Source organism: Cydia fagiglandana, chromosome Z (assembly GCF_963556715.1).
Source record: "Cydia fagiglandana chromosome Z, ilCydFagi1.1, whole genome shotgun sequence".
In the NCBI taxonomy this organism is placed as follows: Eukaryota; Metazoa; Arthropoda; class Insecta; order Lepidoptera; family Tortricidae; genus Cydia; species Cydia fagiglandana.
This window is the reverse complement of record NC_085959.1, coordinates 35,972,516-35,992,004: the sequence shown is the minus strand read 5'-3', so window position 1 is coordinate 35,992,004 and position 19,489 is coordinate 35,972,516. Positions and strand designations below refer to the sequence as shown.

General features: G+C 38.1%; 1 protein-coding gene across 1 annotated transcript; it reads left to right on the top strand.

Annotated features, from left to right (window-relative positions):
- The first annotated feature begins 203 nt into the window (after positions 1–203).
- LOC134678633 (uncharacterized) lies at positions 204–18,381 on the top strand. Its single transcript, XM_063537279.1, has 13 exons — positions 204–321; positions 1,139–1,345; positions 2,342–2,516; positions 2,902–3,060; positions 3,786–3,889; positions 4,620–4,727; positions 5,437–5,642; positions 6,343–6,479; positions 7,471–7,602; positions 8,091–8,282; positions 10,797–10,930; positions 12,421–12,671; positions 13,412–18,381. Exons 2-13 carry the CDS (start codon positions 1,145–1,147, stop codon positions 13,545–13,547), a joined length of 1,935 nt encoding a protein of 644 aa, XP_063393349.1. The 5' UTR covers positions 204–321; positions 1,139–1,144; the 3' UTR covers positions 13,548–18,381.
- The last annotated feature ends 1,108 nt before the right edge of the window (positions 18,382–19,489 follow it).

The following is a 19,489-nucleotide window of genomic DNA, read 5'->3' as shown; positions in this document are numbered from 1 at the left end:
ATTAAGATTGATTAAGATTATCATAGCTTTGGTTGTTTACTAAGTCACAAGAAAATTAATACGTAGAAACTATGAGCATATTGTGTCAAATAAATTAATTGAATGTTTTCCATACAAACTTGATACAAACTAACCAAAGAGGAATAAAAATTTTTTGGCAAATATTTTTTTCTTATGGCAATATGAAAGAAAAATATTAAATATTAAAAAAAAGAAAGTATCACGAACACGAACGGAACGAAAGAAACTAAGGCCCTATTCACCGCTGAGCTGAGTTCTCGAGATAAATTTGTTTTCAAGAACTTAGCCAGACGAATTTAGGTAAGTTAACATATTAAATTATTTATCTAATCAAGTTTCTTTTATTACAGCTTCTACGATGTCCAAAATCCTCAATTTGATGGTTATGGAAAGCAGCGTCCATTGTCAGTTTTTTGTAGCCACATCCTCAATCTTATTGTGGCACATGTTTCGCTTGAATTCGGGCAAAAAATTAATAGTTTTCTCGTGCGTTAACCTCTAGTGTTAGCTCTGCCGCGCGCTACGGCGCTCCAGACTGCTGTGATACGACAACCCAGATTTTCTAATCGTTCTGTAAAGTACCCACTTTCGACGTTCCAGTGGCTAATGTTTTGTGACGGTCTTTTATTAGATGTGATTATTAGGTCGATAAAATTACTTGCATTAATTAGTATGCCTTTAAAGAATAATTTATCAGCACTAGAATTAAACTAGGATACAGTTCTATTGCGTCTAGATGAGTGTTCGCTATCAATATTTACAAAAATAGTGAAGGCAGCTGAACACACATGGTATGTTTTATAACTTAGTAAAAATATTTTGGTTAGATTTTGGTTTGTTATTAAATATCTATGCAATAAGTATTTGATAAAATTCCTTTTTTTTAAAGTATTCATAATTAGAGTTAAAACACCTTACAACTGACAATTAATCCTTTTTTTGACATAAGAATGTACGATGTAGAACAATATGTAATTATGCAAATGTTATAGAACTAAATGTATTAAAAATGCAAATGAAAACTGCATGCTACTTAACTGACCATTACTTTTAGTATTTTTTTTATTGACATGAAATAATTTGTATTCTTAAACATCAAAAGATTTTACAATTACAGGCTACAATGACAACACCAACGCCTTCACTTGATTTGAAACTCCGCAATCAGCTGACAAGGTTCCTTCATACGGGAAATGAGGTCCCCAAGTATTACCCGGGCTGCTGGACGTCACAAAAATACTTTCAAGCTGATAACTTGAAAACAATTGATGAGGCACTTGCTAATGGAGTCAATAATCTTGAAGTTGTGGATGTAATTTTAAAGGTAACTTTTCAAACATTGATTTTATATATTAAATTGAGCAAATTACCAAATTAATTTGATAATTATGATACATTACTTAAGATTATTATTTAATTTGAAACTGGATTTAAACGCTTACATCATAATTACATCAAATCTAAAAACGTTATCTGCCTCTGTTGCTCGAATATGAAGTGATAGAGAGGCAGACAATTTTAAACTGGTGTGGACGCGGTTAAACTAATCAATCCTAAGCATTATTGCGACTCAGTAAGGCCTAGGACAGTTGTCAATTGAGTGTTTTATTGTTAGTACATAATTAGGTGTTTTAGAATCAATTTCAGGATAGGGTTTCAAGGAATCAAGTAATCTAGCCCATGTGCCTTAACGGACCGCTACCTTGGTCCGATCAGCTTATCTCTTTCTCGCTTTTACTCGTAGCTGCATCCTAATGAAAGTATGGTAAACCATCTGCGACTTCATGGAACAGGCTTCGGACCATACCGAAGTCGCGGTTATGTACGCCCGTCTGTTAGTGCTTGAAGATATTACAATTAGAGATGCACCGGATATCCGGTTACTATCTGGTATCTGGCCTATCCGGCCATGATTTTACTAGATAGTGACCTACTATCCGGCCGGATACCGGATTGGATTTAAGAAATAGACATGGTCATAATCGTACTTGTTTATTATTTTAAAACAATTTAATAATTCCATTGACTTGCACGCGCACTCATTTCGAACCTAGAAATGAGTCCGCGCGAAAGTTCTCTAGGAAACAGGTCAAATCTGCAGAATGCGCACCTGAAAAACCGAAATGTAGGTATAGTTCAGCTGGCCGAATATCCGGCGGCCGGATACCGGATATTCGGCTGATGGTCAGGCCGAATATCCGGTATCCGGTATCCGGCCAAACAACTATCCGTTGCATCTCTAATTACAATGTTGAAGGATTAGTATTAATACCATGTGACTGTGAGACTTCTCTGACAGTAGTTAATGTTGTCCACACAGGCTTACAAAGATGGGTGGTACACAAGATTTGAAACCATTGCTTTTGCTCTCACGAAGTGCCTATTGCTTGGAAGTGCCGATGTCAAAGCTGCTACTTACAAAGCTGTTGGACAAATTTGCAACACTCCTGAACAGATGATGCTATTTTGCAAATACACAAGGCTATTGAAAACAGGTACATAGTTTATTTAAATTACATTGGCAGAGCTTAATAGGTGAGCAACATAAATTACTTTTCCTTTTAGATGCAAAATCAGGTGATCAAGATATGTAGTGTGTTAAAAATATAGTTCTATGGATCCTACCCACTGATAAATTGCCTTTAGAAAATGGCATGTTCTGTATCCTAAAGGTTTTCAATCAAGTATCTATTTTAAACATAATGGACGGAAACTTATTAAAAAATGTTAGATTTTCTTGTACCTGTAGAGATTGATGTCATGACTCATTATTTTAGCTAGTTTTGGTTAATCCCCTGAAATTATCAAGTAACATTTTGAACCAAGTTTCGGATGGATACTATCAATAACGCCTGTATTATAAAAGCATATTATACACAGGAAATGGCCAAGGTTGGTGCAAGATCGTCAGGTCATGGTACACCTCCAAGGACACCATGGAACTAGCAAAGGAACTCACCAGGGTGAAGGCTCGCCACGGCCGCTCTCACAACACCCTCCTCAGGAAGAGCCATGTTAAGGTCGACGAAAATGATAAAGGTAAGTTTTATCAAGTCCCATACAGTTTTTAGGGTTCCGTACCCAAAGGGTAAAACGGGACCCTATTACTAAGACTTCGCTGTCCGTCCGTCCGTCTGTCACCAGGCTGTATCTCACGAACCGTGATAGCTAGACAGTTGAAATTTTCACAGATGATGTATTTCTGTTGCCGCTATAACAACAAATAGTAAAAACAGAATAAAATAAAGACTAGAAGAAGACTAAGCAACGTCGGGCGTGGTCAGTACTTGGATAGGTGACCGTTTTCTTTTTGCATTTTTTTCCGTTTTATTTTTTGCTTTATGGTACGGAACCCTTCGTGCGCGAGTCCGACGCACTTGCCCGGTTTTTTAGTGTATGCATAAATATATACATCCAGATATAATGTAAATGCACGAATGTTAATCTGGTACATACTTCAGGTGGCTCACATGATAAGGGCCACCATATAATTAGCGGCTCGTATGAGCACCTTTACAAAATATAGTAAATGTGTGTGTTGGCTTTTTGTTGCCACTTTAGCACAATGTGACTTCGTTATATTAACCTTTCATCTGTCTAAGCACTGATCAGTGCGTTCGAATTAAAATCCTTTGTTTAATACAATAGGTTTAAATTCGTTCGCACTGATCGGTGCTTAGACATACGAAGGGTTAATGATATTATATTATTTACCGTAGACTATTTTATGAAATATGTTTTTTTAATGACAAACGATATTCCAGCCCGCGACGCGGTAATCAAATACGCTATCTACGGTTTGAAAAAAGCAAAGCAACTGGCCGCCGACCACGAACAGACAAAGACTGTGCTCGACTATATACAAAAGGTAAAATTTTTCTTAGGGCTACTTGCACTATCCCACTAGCCTTTTTTTTTTAAGAGGAGAAATGCTTTACGCATACTACCCGGCGCGGAGACAGGCCGGGATGGTTATGTGGGACTCCCTGTTGTGGGCTAATGAGACCCCAGGTATACCCACCAAAACCCCTCTGTTGCCGCCTCGCTGCTATATGGCGAGGTCCCAGGAACGCCGAAGTACTCTTCCGCAATCTCGCCAATCCCACTAGCCCTAAGTTAACCAGTTAAACCTGGAGTTAACATGGTTACCAGTACAATATGACACTTGGTTAATGGTTTAACCGGTTATCCCAGGACTAGTGGGATGGTGCAAGTGGCGCTTATTTTTTTTTTAAATAAGGTTCTAATATTTTTTGAAGCGTATATGGGTCCACACAGAACGAGGCACACGGAGCCACGATGCCTTGGGTTATTCACGACTTTACAGACCAAAATACCACGCGATAATGTGCTTGCGAGGCGATCCATTTCATGTAGACCCTTTTGTGTAGTCAGCAGCAGAGGTTGTTAAGCCGGCCAGGTGTTCAAAATGATCTTGACGCAACCTTGTTGTTAAAAGAATAAGAGCGTGTCAAGGTAATTTAAAACACCTCGCCCGCTTAGCAACTTCAGCTGCTGACTGTACCGAGTGTAACAAGTTGTTTAGGACTATAAACATAATTTGCACATTTTGCTTAAAAATAATATTGTGTTGTTAGGTGGAGGACTTGAGGCACTGTGAGGATCCAGTCGCGGCGGCCGCGATGGTCGAACAACATCGGTTCACGCTTGACCACATACCCGGACATTTGCTGACTTCACAGGATGTATGCTGTTTTCTTTTTTTTTAGCTTTATTTGTTCAGCTGTCTGTGTGTACGTGTAGCTATAAACAAATATTACAATTTATATCAAACTGATGATGGAGCCTGAAGACGACAATGTGGTGATAAGGATTGCCTAAAAATATATTGATAAATAATTTTAGCTATATTTTTCTTACGCATACATCTATTGATAAATGACATTAAAAATTACAACTACCTTCGTTTAACTGAAACAAAACGTATTATCTTCAAAATATACTCCTTAAGCTGTTAAAGCGAAAAAGTGTGTTAAATTTATTAACAATATGCCACACTAATTGCCAATTTGTGAAATGTATTTTTGTGCCACCCTAAAATATAACTCTATAGTTGTATTATCATGCCGCGTTCAGAAAGGGATTAGAAATAACAGATTTCCATACACTTACGTCAAAATCAATATGGATTGACAGCTATCTCAATCCCTTTCTAATCGCGATTCAGTAATACTGTATGTATTGGTAATCTTAGATGCAAACGACGCAAACTCGAACTTAGACGTAAACTCTCAGCGCAATTTTACAGTTTAAATCATTTTCTCAATTTTATTTACCACCTCTTAAGCCTTCTATTCTATACAAGAAAAATTGGCACTCAAATTTGATACTAGTAGTAGTTAAGATCGTGGGACTTTAGAGGTTAAGAGTACTATAACCATACTATCTACTCAGGTGTGGGACGCAGTGCTCCCACACATGGAGCTCAGCGATCTCCTATACAACGTGCAGCGCGTGCACAATATGGGTTTCCTCACGAGCGACTCGCCCACCACCGCGATCCTGGTGTCTCTGCTCAGCAACAGTGACGTCATCAAGAAGTCCAAGGTCACGCCCATCGAGGTGTACATCACGCTGAATAATTATAAAAGAAAGAGCAGGTTGGTTTATACTGTTATCGTGTAATATAAGCAAACATAGGGACACATGTCATATGTATAGTTGGGTAAACATGTACGAACGATGAACCCCGGCTGCAAACATTCGGAATTTTTACCCGATTTCCTGAATGACACGTGCGCTTGACAGCATTATGGATGTGTATAGTGTATATGGACGTTCGCACATATATGTTCGAAGTCGAGTCCCAAATGTGAGACGTAAATTAATTTACCCCCATATTCATAAACGTTTACTAAAGTTGATAAGCCGATAATAATCGTTGGTCCCTTTCCATCATACCAATACGTCGGAAAGGGACAAACGATTATTATCAGCTTGTCAACTTTAGTAAACGTTTATGAATAAGGGGGTTAGTCTTTAACCTTTTCGACGCCGTGTCAAACACAAAAGCTGTCACTCGGAAGTGTGCATATGCACGCAGGTCTATGTTGCTCTGTGGTCTATGACCGATTAATCCGTCTTTGGCGTTGGACCTGCGGTGCGGATATATCGGTCATTGGCGTCCAAAAGGTTAATGGGTTTAACTTGACAGCTTATCAAGTTATCGGCGTAATAGTTGTTTCTGTTCAATATTACCTGAACTTGGTAAGACTAGATGGCCCCTTATAAAAAGAGGTTGCTAAGTTTTATGAATAAGGGGGTAAGTGTACATATAATTGAGTACAATGCTTATTACAGACCGCTGAAACACGAGAAAGCAAAAGTGGCCGTGGAGAAAGAGAGACGCCGCCGGGCCCGCCAGATATTCGACAGCAAAACCGGGCTCTGGGAGTGGTCGGTCACCCGCCGTCACCCCAAGGAGGTCAAGCATTGGGGTAAGTAACGTATGTCTATACTCTATACTTCTTGCTAATTAATCGGATCACGCAAAACCACAAGGAAAGGTAAGTAATAAAGTGTTTACTTACTTACCACAAGGAAGGTTTGCCGATTTTTACCTCGAATCCTTTTCTAGTCACTTTCGAAAGGAGGCCGGTGTGCCATTGATTTCCGATGGCCGGGATGAGTTTTTTCTCAAAAATGGACGGCAAAGTCGACTTTGCCGTCTAAAAAATAGGTCGCGAAACGCGTAGTTTATGGTCAGTCAAAAATTAAAAAGTTAAAAACATTGCAGTCTCGATTTTGTGACTGCAATGTTGCATACAAATTCCATTATTTGTCGAGTTCCAAACTTTTTAAAAGTTGAAATGGCCATATCAATTGAAGGCACAGGCCCTTTAAACAGCCAAACAGATGATTAGTACCGCGACTATTTAGTTGTCTCAAATAGATTGGCGTATTTTCGGCAGAAAAATACACTTCTATTTTTTTATTAAAAAAATAAAAAGGCGGCAAGGGCTTTCTTCTGTGAAAATATATACGTAGCAACGTTGCTTTTGTAAAATATTTCTATGATATTTATATTTCTTGCACCATTTTTGAGAAAAGCACTATATATGACTCGGCTGGAAGGCTACTTGCTAGCTTCGGATTCAATTAAACGGACTCCCAAGGTCGTCCGTTTAAAACGAATCCTCAGCCTGCAAGTAGCTACTTCCGAGCCTCGACAATAATGTACTATTAGAGCATGAAACATCGGAACATTGTATGTAAAAAAATTGCATTGAAATATTTAAATCCCTATTATTCCTCAAGATTCCAGTTCATCTTTAAACTTTAATAACAAAACTTCCGTGAGACACAGACATATTAAATATATTAAAAACATGTCGAGCGTTTTTCGACTTAAAATACGTGAGTGACCCGTTTTTAATATATTTAATACATCTTTAAACTACAGTTGTTTAACACCAAGTAACTTTGCAGGCATCGACCAGCCCCCGAACCAAGCCGTGCTGAACGCACTAACGAATCTGGTGGACATGACCTGGTCGCTCACGCCCAAAACTGGGGCGCGCTACCTTATCACTATGGACATGAGACCGCACATGTTTAAAGGTAAACAACACTTCATTAAACTCGGTAAGGACTCATTTAGACGATGCAAGTTTCATTACATTGCGGATTTTGATCGGTCGGTTGAAATTGACGTAACCTACAGTCCGCAATGTAACTAAAATCGCATGCGAGTGCGTGCGCCGTCTAAATCAGCCCTAACGCTACGAGTTAGCAAGAAAATTTATAAAAATAGTGTCTGACAGTAAAATATGTTTTGTCTAGAAACTATTCAAATTATATTCACTGTTTTACGTCACTAATAATTAATTCCTACCATTCAAGATGTGTAATTTCAACTTTTTTTTAGGTTATTACCTAAGTGTAGCCGTGGAGCACTCCATATAACATAACATTTAACACTTCTGAAAGAACTGGGAAGGCAATTTTTTTTAATCATATCAATAAAATGCGTCATTAAACGAAATCAAATGGTACACTTTCTAATACAGTTTGTATTTGTTACGTAACCCTCAAACATTTACCCACAGGCCGCCACTTCTGCAAGAACTTCGTGCTACCCAAGAAGGGTCGCAAGACGACCGCCACCGCCACCCCGACGAAGGCCGCGCCGGCGCCGGCGCCCGTCAGCGCCGCCGGCGACGGCGACGCCGAGAAGAAGTGCAAGAAACACCTGCTCGCCGAGTGCTTCTATAATAAACACGTCACACCGGGACATGCCGGTAACATTCTTTTTCAGAATCAGAATCAGAATTGTTTATTGCACTCATATTACTATACAGTTCTTAAAAACTACTAGTACAGTTCCACAGGAACCCTGTAATGTAAGGGTATAAATTTTTTTAGCAATATACTTAACACTAACTTATGAGATAACATGCATCATAGGCTTAAGCCAATTCCTAAGGGCTAATGTATGATTTACAATGGTCTCTTTTGTAACCTTTTTTCCAAACTTATCTATTCTCTGTGCCGGTTATTCATCCATATTTTCGTTAAATAATTATTTCGTTAAAATAATTATTTCGTTAACGTTCGTTTCGTTTTTAGTTGTTTACTTTTGGCAGAATGTTTGGGGCATGTTGGCAACATGTTGATTCGAAATTTATTAAAAACAGCGGTTGGTGAGGTTAAATTAGAAAATAGCACCGTATGAAAAACATTATCTTCCATTTTTGGCTTCTCTAATGCCTTAAACTAGGTTTTCCTCGAAGAGGATTTTGATCATGGACAGCGATGGAATTTATTAATTGTGTCACTTACATTCTGCAGTATTCGAACTTCAAGATATTCACAAGAGACGACACGTACTAGATCCATTCTAGATACGTTATAGTTTAGATATCAACTGGTTCTCTTTTGCAGCGCAATTTGGGCAACCAATGTCACTTTTACGTTAGATAGAGTAAGATATCTATTAGATGTGAATTGGATCTCTAAGTCATATCCTGTGGAAATCGTTCAAGAGTATCTCCAGAATCGCGCAAATGTCAAATTTGACAGGTTAGATCTTAAACATATCGTTATCGTATCTTGGTGATGTCTAAAAGATATCTAATAGATGTCTATTTCAAAATCTGAATCGGGCCCATTAACGGAATTAACGTCATTCTACATTTATTCCAAAATCTATAAATATCTATTGTCGTTATTCTAAGACCGTTTTCTAGACATGTGTAAGTAATGCTCGTAATATCACAAATGAGATATCTCTCGAACACGTAATATGGCATTACGTATCTCTCCGCGAAATCAACCAGTACTTCAAACATCACGCATCACGCGAGCCGCACCGAGCGCGCGAGCGCCAACGACCGGCCGAAGCGCGCGAAATGGATTCAATTCCAAATACATTGACTCGCCGACATGAACGGTCAGTTCAAGTCTACGCACGGAGCGCGTAATGTGTAATGTCACTTGTGATAGTGTCATGTTTGTTCGCCATGCCATGCCATCATTGCTTTGTTATCTCGCTCGCACTCGCACTCAGTGCTCGCGCGCTCTCGCTCTGCGATGCTTTCGGCTATCTTCGGAACCATTCGGATGGCCGCTCGGCCGATCGCCGCGGTTTAAGTTGTCACTCACTAAAATATTTTTATAAATATGATTTTCTGCAATGGATTTAAAACTCTAATGCGTCCGCGTAGAGCTTAAAATGTTTTTCTTATAATACAAGAAGGACACGGTCAAATGGAGTAATTTATTTGCGATTTTGAATTTGACGAAAAGAAAACCGTTTATTATTATTGTTGTGAAATGTTTGATAGTTTGCTTGACTTTTTTACGGACTATTGGTGACTTTAACTTGATTGACCTATTAAAAAAAAATGGCTATAAATGAACCACTTTACGGAGACAGAACCAAAGCGAGCAAAATGTACGCATTGTTATAGAATACTCGCAATACCGAAACTTACATACATATTACATAATTACATTATTTTATAATTTATAATAACTAACAAAAAATCTTTCACATAAAGGTGACAAAACGCAACGCGTAATAAATAGATCGATCGCCGATACGGATCCGAAACGCCTAGAATCACTAGAGTGCTGTAGATGCGCTGTGCAATGTAAGAGATAGCTGTAATGTGGCCATCTCCCGCGCGCCCGAGCGCTGTTTCACGGTCGGGTCATGTTTCGAGTGATGAGTGATGTGATATCTCAGTGTACCATTACGTGTTCGGAAAAGTGATGTGATATAGCATCACATTTCGAAGCACTGTTTCGCGCATGTCTACCGTTTTCACATAGAAGAACAGAATCAAGTGCCCTCAGTGCCCCATTTATAAATATATATTTCTAAACAACTACAATGCAGATAATATTATACCATCACGCTCTGCGATTGTTGGGCCATTTCGGCTCCCAGCTAAATTGATTGTTCAATACCTACGCTTTTGAATTTCCAATATATCAAGAACCCTAAATGGCGTATCCATAGACTAGGAATCCTCTAGATCGAGTTTAGAGCAATTATTTCATGCAACCGATGATGCCAAAAATGCGGGGGTGCGCGGGACGAGGTGAGCGAAGTCCCGTGCCGTGATTGGTCCGTTCAAAGACACGGACTTCACACAAAGACATTTTCGACTCGAACATGGAGTAAAAATACTCGTACATGGAGTATGCATGGCAGAGGGGGTAGCGCGACTATCTCAGTCTAGAGGATGTTTTGTCTGTGGGCGTAACAATCCCGTGTGGTGACTGTACTATTTGTTTTCTTGTTTCAGCTATCATACTGGCTCTTCAGATCCTGAAGCGCGAGGACAACGTGAAGCTCGCCGTGTTCACGGACGAAGGCGTGCAAATCGTGAACATCGACAAGAAATCGGCCTCTATCGACCAGGCGGAGTACAATCTCAGGGTAAACTATTATAATAATATATAACTCCGACTGCCCTGACCTAGTGGCACAGAAAGTGAAGCTCTCTGTGCCTTTCCTATCCAAGCAGGAACTTAGGCCTAGACACCATAACCTTCTTGCAGTTCCAGCAAGGCGTACTGCAGCACATCTAAAATCTCCTCTCATTCGCGCTCTAAAATTTCTGAACGCGCTTCTGTCATGGGCTCCTGTGCGTATATGATGGTCGTTCTTGTCTACGTGACAATGTGATAAAACGGTGTCCGTCACTTTCTATCCCGTGGTGTTAAAAAGTGACTGTTGTTTTATCACGTGGATAAAGATGGATAAAGCTATCCATAATACGCCGGCTGAAATGTGATTTGTTTGCAAGTCGATGGGCAAGTGTATGCGTATGTAGTATCCGTCTTAGGTATTGCGAGGCGATGGATGGTAGTGGTATTTTATAAAACTGTTTGTAAAGTGTTGTGTACCGTAACGTATAAGTTAACTCTAAATTGTACAGTGATTTGGTTTATACTGTCAAATTGTATAAATTTTGTTTAAATAAATAAATAAATAAATTAAAACAATACCAGCCAAAATATGTCCCACTGCTGGGCACAGGCCTCTCATGCGCAAGAGGGCTTAACGATTATAGTTTATTTAATTACCTGTTTAGGGATAAGCCGTGTTCTGACAATTGATGTAAAGGTCAGGAGTCACCTAGGGTACACACTTACACAAACGAACACTTACTATAGTCCGTTTTTTTAGATTAGTAAAGAGGTAAACAATCTTGATGTGTCTTGTAATTGAAAAACACATTTTAAAAATAAGTTACGGCAAATATGTAACAATTATGAGTCTAATACGATCTTTTATATTCTTCTGCTTTCATAAGTAATAGTTATTGATTTTTAAGAAGCGTTTCTCAATTAACAGACATGTCAAGATCGCTTACCTTCTTTCAAGTTCTTTCTAATGCTAAAAATACAATTATAGTCTGAAACATAATCTTATTAACTGAACTTCTTTTCCCTACAAATTTAGGTATCTCTACCCTTTTTATAGCAGGACGTTTGTCACAATTTTTGTTCATATTTTTGTACAACATTGCCTTGCGTAATACTGGCTCTGTGTGGTCTACCGGGTGTTTATTGAGTAACTCTTACTATGGGACCAAGCACGAAATCGCGAAAAAAATATTTACTTTCCCATAGAAAAGACAGCCAAAATGTATTAAATAGCCAATTTTCCGCTATTTCGGGGTTGGTCCCCTCGTAAAAGTTGCTCAGTATGACCTATATATTCACCCCGTAAATTATTGCAGGGGCCCGTTTCTCAAAAGCTTGTAACTTGGAATACAAGTGGAAGTCCCTTTCTAACGAAAGCTGTAAAAAAATGACATCCGCTTGTATTACAAGTTACAAGCTTTTGAGAAACGGGCTCCTGGTGACTAAATAAACATCCTGTATAAGATGTGTGCCTAATTTCAAACTTACCACCAACAGAAAGCCAACCTCGGCCGAGTACAACTAGACGCGCCCATCGAGTGGGCCGCCAAAAAGAAGAACAAGTACGACGTGTTTATCAACATGGTGGACCGGACCACGCGGTACATGGAGCTGGACCAGGAGCAGCGGGGCGGGCGGGGCGCGGGGGGCAGGTTCGGGCCGCCGCCGGCGCCGGGCAAGGAGGTCCCCGACCACTGCCCCGTGAGGGCGCTCATGCGTTACAGGGCGGCGGTCGAGGCGAAAGCCAAGTAAGTATTTGTATTGTATTGTAGTACTGGCAATTTTCCGCAACTCGACGTCCTGCGCCTATTTTGCGTGATAAGGGGTGGGCTAGTCCTGCCAGCCCAGCTCCTCGAGGAATCCCAGCAAACCTCTTGAGTAGAACCTCGGGGAGGTCTCTCGGAGATCCGAGATGTTTTGCCATGTATGGGGCCACTCCGCTGCATTCCAGCCAAGTAAGTACTATAGTTGCCTAGCCACAAACCAATCTGAGGACCGGGGTCATATGACTGTCTCTCGCTCTACGTACAACCAAGCGAGTGTGAATGAGAAGTTCTAAGATCACGGTCGTCAGTATGGACCTTATGTCTTTGCAATAAGGTTCAAAAATTGTTAGTTAAGTGGTATCAATTAGTATTGACTTTGCCATAAATCTAACAATTTTGTAAAATAACTGTCTTTTCATTTTTTTTTTAAATTTTCAATCAGGACTCAATAGACAGGAAACAATTATGCGTAGTTTTTCATCGCTTCAGTGCAGCTCAAGCTGATTCCAGGTTTCTTCAAGATCATTAATTTTCGCACTATGGGAATCTTATAGTTCATTTTTAAGGTCCTCTATTATTGGTCTTGGTTTGATCCGCATTGAACGCTTTTCACTTATTGTTCAATCTTATTTGAGTGTACAGTTAAAGGTACACAAGAATAAGAGTGAGCTATGGGTCTAGCGATTTTTTTATACGAAAGTTAAGCTAACTTTGGTTTCTAGGCTTATCGTGATGTCGCTAGCGTCGCACCGCGTCGCGACAACCGACGGGAGCCACGAGGGCGTCCTCGACATTATCGGCATCGACGAGCACACGCCCAAAGTCATGGACGCATTCACACTCGGACACTTCAAGTAAAACCCCTAAACAAATGTCTTTCCGTATAGAAGGGGCCTAAATGTGGGTCCAGGCCGAAATTCGCAAATTGCGGGGATTTTTCTCTTTTACTCTAATGAAGGCGTAATAAGAGTGACAGAGAAAAATGCCCGCAATTTGCGAACTTCGATTTTCGCGGTTATAGTCCAGGTTTGCCGAACGCTCCGCGAATGAAGCTATTCGCGGTGTAGTACGATACTTATGTAGTGCGCAATTTGTGTAGCATGTGAGCTGCAAATGGCGGATTAGCGGCGCATTCGCCAGGTCTGGACGCTCCTTTACGCAGCGATACCTCTAACAATTAAGAGCATTTATTCATAATGCAGTAAGCGTAAATCGCTGTGTAAGTGTAAAGCGTAGCTTGGTCCCTTTTATGCGGCGTAATACGAGAATAAACTCTTTAGAAGGGGCGCTGGCAACGTGGACTATTTGGTTATATATCCAATTTAAATTTATTTGAACAGTATTCATAATTTCCAGTGACTGAATTCAACTGTCAATCGTAAATTTTATGGAGTAAGTTTCAAATACCATGCATAATTGAACACAATAAATATATTAATGACTTGTGGTTTATTTACCAAGGTAAACAACTGCAATAACACTATTAAAACTTGAAAAGGTCTATTCCAAAACTTTGTAAGTTATTTACATTTAATAAAAACCGTTGGAGTTCTAATAATTACAATTAATTTAAAATAAAATCAAGCCTTTGGTCCTTTGTGTCCTTGTGTGGTCCTTGTTCCAGCGTCGCTTCTATTCGTTGAACACACATCAACGCGTCAATTCCCAATATTTGGTCCTTAAATCGTAAGAAAACTACCGGTGTACCTCATTATAGTAATCGATTGATCTGTGTGAGTTTTTTTTACCACAAAGTGTTCCGAAAAATCATGTGATTGTGCGTCTGAAAGTATTTTTTTATCGAATTTGTTTTGACGTTGCCGGAGGGCCGTCATGGCTTCGGCCGCTTATCTAGCTTTCGTTTGTTAAGATATGCTTGTTTTGCTTCTGAAATTAGTTAAGGAAAACGATTTATTGATAAGTTTTCTTGTTGTCAAGATATTGAAAATTACTGAGTTGTCAAAAGATCTCCTCTTATCAATAGGTACATTTTTATGAGTCAAGTAAAAAGGTTAGTGTCGACCTTACACATATCGCTAATACACGATAGTATTAGGCTACTGCCTTCTTATTGCATTGTATTCGCATTGCAGTTGTAAGCCTCATGACGACAATGGGATGATATTCTTATTCGAAATATATGGAATACATGCTTAATATGTCGTATTATGATCGATAAAATGGCTGAAAGCGACAATAAAGTTTGTACAGGAGTCAATCTATTTAAAACATACAAAATCACACTATACACCGTGTTTTTTTTTATTTCCGTTAATTTCAAGGGTGCATTTCTGAGCTTAAATCAAGTAACTTTCTCAAAGACACCGATGTTCTAATTAACTCTATTTCGGAGATAATCAATAATTTATTTTTTCCTATAAGGCCTCTACAAGCATGTACACTTGCCTTAGAGCCGGTTTACATATTGATTAGTGTTTAGAATGAGTTCATACATTTGCTACTAAACTTAAGTACAGTCTCGGTCGATCGATGTTCGAAATGACATTGATATGTCACAGATTTCAATTGTTTGGTTGAGTTAAACGTAATGCCCGTGTTACAACAACGCTATATGCTATACTGTATTACTTTTTAAACTTAATTTTTATTTCAACAAAAAGATTTTTTTTTTAATTATGCCATTTAGTTCTCTTAAACGTACTTAACCATACCTCGAAGTTAACCGAATTCAATAAGAACACGGTGTATAATGTTGTGTATTTTCCAGTATTTTAATTTTCAAGTATGAATAATGGTGTGGTTCTTTAATTTACAATTTCTAGTTATGTGAAAGCTAAAGATTGAATTGGAAAGTTATTTGGTGTGTAGTTATCGTTTCGTATACCAATAACGAGATTGTGCTTTTTAGTGTTCCACGCGAAAACATGACAGAAAACTTAATTTTATTTATATTGGCATCTGATATCTGATACATATTATATTTAATAGCAGGATGGAGTTATGTAAACTGGTATCCTTGTCAAACATTTTGATGATTGGTTTGGTGTATTTATTTTTTACTGAAGCTTATTTAGGATAATAAGAAAGTAATGGTATGTCGCTTACCTACTATACTGTAGCTTTTATGCAATATCCAATGATAGCACCCAGCCAAATGATTAATATGTTACATATATCGCTCTACACAAAATACCTATTCATGTAAATTTGCCGCAACCTATGATTCTGTATGAAATATCTTCCGTATAACATTGAATTGTTTGAACTCCAAATATCCTGAATCGCTATAAATTTGATGTTGTAGATCAACTCCACGTATTGTTAGTTTTTGTACTGCATGTGCTTAGCAAGTATACATATATATAAGCAAGTTTTGTTGACACGTAGTTTAAGCATAGTACAGGGTCTTTTTGAATATCAAAATAGGCGCCTGTCTCTCTTGTTTCACACAAATAATCGGCGTGATAAGGGGTAGGGAATATTTCTTTTATTTAAAGTTTATAAAAGATTATATTTATTACACCTTACAATGATTATTTGCACCCTCCGATCATATAGTCTTGCCAGTACTTTGATGGTGGTATACATATAACACGATGAAAAATATTATTTTTTGTGTAACTAAGTGCCTCGTATGAATAGTGAGTCGTTAATATTTAATATTATATTTGCCAAAGTAATGTTGCATTTGTAATTTAGCCATAAAGTACTGGCAGCTTTTGATGTTGTATTTTAAACTATGGTACATACAGCATTTTATAATTACATGTATTATACCGTAATGGAATACATAACATGCGACCATTTGACCTTCTTTACATAACGACTGTACATATTTATATGATTTTAAAATTTAGGACTATTTTTGGGTCAATCGCGGACGGTCTAGAACGCAAAATGACTATAGTAATATTTTGTCTACATCGCAAACGGTCTAGAACGCAAAATGCCCACTTTTTATATCACCACATTTTACATAGGTAAGTTGGGTTCGTTAGGTACCTTCAAATGGCCGAAGGCTAAACAGCACAGGATCGGAGCCCCGCGGAAGCGGGGCTCCTTCGACATCGCTATAAAGTTAAGATAAAACGGATAAAATAATGTGGGCATTTTGCGTGCTAGACCGTTTGCGATATAGACTAATAGCGATATAGACAAAATATTACACTAGTCATTTTGCGTTCTAGACCATCCGCGAATAACTCCTATTTTTGAAAGGTATATTCATAATGCTTAAAGGTGCAAATGTTAAGAAAGAAGCTCGACAGCGTGAGGTACCTACTTTAATTGTTAAAATATTAAATATCTGTTTGAGCACTCGAATGCGGGTTCTCTTTCTTGACTTTTTCAACTATTCTCCCCAAGGCCCAGCCAACCATACACGACAGACAATGTCTCAATGGACATTAAATTCAAGACGTTATAGTGTTGCATTTCCTTTGTTCCGCCATATTTAGTGTTTCACCTTTCGCCCCGGGGTTACTGTTCTATCTTAGCCAGTCACTGCTAACACACCGTAACAAAAGAAATGCTGCTCTATTATTTAATTTAATATGAATAATTCTCTGGTACTTACAATAGGCCTTACGAGATATAAATCCTTGCATTCTCAAGACGTGCTGATGCGAGCGAAATTCTCCAAATCTGTGATGACTTTGGTACTCTCTGATGGTTTAAGTGTTTTTTATAACTAAAACGTCATATTGTTATTTTACGCTTTGTTTATCTACATAATAAACAACAGATCGTTTTGTTAGAAAATATTTTAGATAGAGTAATCCTGTAAGTGTTAAGTATTATCTTTGTTGGTCGACGAAACAATTGTTATAAATTGCGATTGGTGTCATATAAAGCTGTTGGTAGTGACTACATTATTTACGATACATATGAAAATCTCTCGGAGCCATCGACAATAGATACTTATTATCGTTAAATAAATTTATGGCTAGTCACTATATCTCAAAAATAGCATTCTGTGATTTAATGATACCTTGGCAATTTCGGACTTTATAGGACTCATAGTATTCGGTCCTGTGGTGACACGAAAAGAACTAACTTTAGTCTCTCTTTATAATATTATTTGTCGAAATCGTCAAAGACTGGACCAAAATACAGATTATTATTTCATAATTCATTATCAACTAACAATAACCATAAAAGGTAAACAAACAAGAATTAAAATATACCTATAAGCTGGCAAAAGTGGGTATCATTCATAGCGAACGCAAAATTAAATGTTTAATAATAGCAATAAATAAATCTTCATGTCGACAAAAATACTTATCAGAACCAAGACTACATTTATTTTAAATGTACATTGAAACACCACGGGGCCGGATTCTATACAGGATACCTAAGGCATATATTATAAGGATGCAGCCGCATTAGGGATAATCTAATATATAGTATTACGCATATAATGTAAAACACTTCCTGTTGTTGTTTCATTTTTTTTTTAAATTAGTGTTATGAAGTTTTATTTTACGTTTTATTTTCTTTTCAGACACATTTTTAAACAAGAGCTTGCTAGTGCATTTTTTTATTAATCTGGAGAGAAATAATTGATCCGTCCTATTTTGAGTCGGAACGTATTCAGGCACCTAAACAACTTTTAGTTTTAAGTGTTAGTACATAGTTACAATGATAATTATTATTATTATGTATAACCCATCCACAGCAGCATACCAATGGCACCATTAAAGATAACAAAATGTAACATTTAAAAAATGTACTTGCATGTTTTTTTCATTTCATGATAATTAAACTCTTGTGTAAAAAAGGTGTATTTTATTTATTTTCCTATGGGACCATTCCGTACACGGCGGGAAGTTGATATCTGGCGGGAAAAAATAGAAGAAATTTGAACCTTATGTAATTTCATTTTAAGTTCAAATTTCTTCGGTAGAATATCTCGAGTTATCAACTTCTTCCCGCCGTGTACGGAATTGTCCCAAGTTGGACTTCGAACCCAAATTTCACCAATCGAATTATTGCATCCACAACACAACCGTAGTGCTTGGGACACACTTCTATTTTACACTTTTTACAGTACCGTGCTACTTTAAGACAAATAGCGCTATCTCCAAAACAAATGATTTTGAAAATGGAATTCTCAGTATTAGAAACTAGAGTATAAGTTAGAAATGAATTTTTAGAAATAGTAATTTGTACTGAAAAGCGTACGATACACGTGTGAATAAGTAATTCGCAACTAATGTCTATTCAAAACACTTCGGTCGTGTTTTAATTTCCTATTTTTCCCACTTGTATCGTAATGTATATTGTACTAGTCTGTGTGGAAAAAGTAGAGTCGTGGAATATATTGAAGACCAATACATGTAAAGGGCTTATTAAATTTATCCTGCCTTCGGAAGGCGAACGATCGTTCTACTACACCGCACCACGACCCTGATGCGCAGCACCCATAAGTGAGAGCGAGAAAGAGATATATTTTTACCGGTAAGGTGCGGACGCAAGAATACCAATGTGTGACGCTAGTATTTTCATTTGGGGGCATTTTTTTAATTAAGAGGGCTCAAATATCACTAAGTATATATACTTGGTCAAGCAGATCTTGTCAGTAGAAAAAGGCGGCAAATTTGAAAAATGTAGGCGCGAAGGGATATCGTCCCATAGAAAATTTGAATTTCGCGCCTTTTTTTACTGACAAGATTTGGTTGACCAGCTATATCTAAAATTGGAGATTGACGCCGATCATTTCTGATCAAATCCGTCCATTTGATCATCCCGTCTGGACTCCACTTAAACCACGAAATAATGTCTACAGTTGGCCGCACCGGACTTCGACTTTGGTGCGATGCATCGCACGTTCGATCGTG

What these genes read in the sequence shown, in the direction of transcription:
- LOC134678633 (XM_063537279.1), top strand. Translation starts at nt 1,145, where the DNA reads ATGACAACACCAACGCCTTCACTTGATTTGAAACTCCGCAATCAGCTG. An exon ending in TGCTCGACTATATACAAAAG is followed by an intron (nt 3,890 to 4,619) that starts GTAAAATTTTTC and finishes TTGTGTTGTTAG; the next exon opens with GTGGAGGACTTGAGGCACTG. An exon ending in ATTTGCTGACTTCACAGGAT is followed by an intron (nt 4,728 to 5,436) that starts GTATGCTGTTTT and finishes CTATCTACTCAG; the next exon opens with GTGTGGGACGCAGTGCTCCC.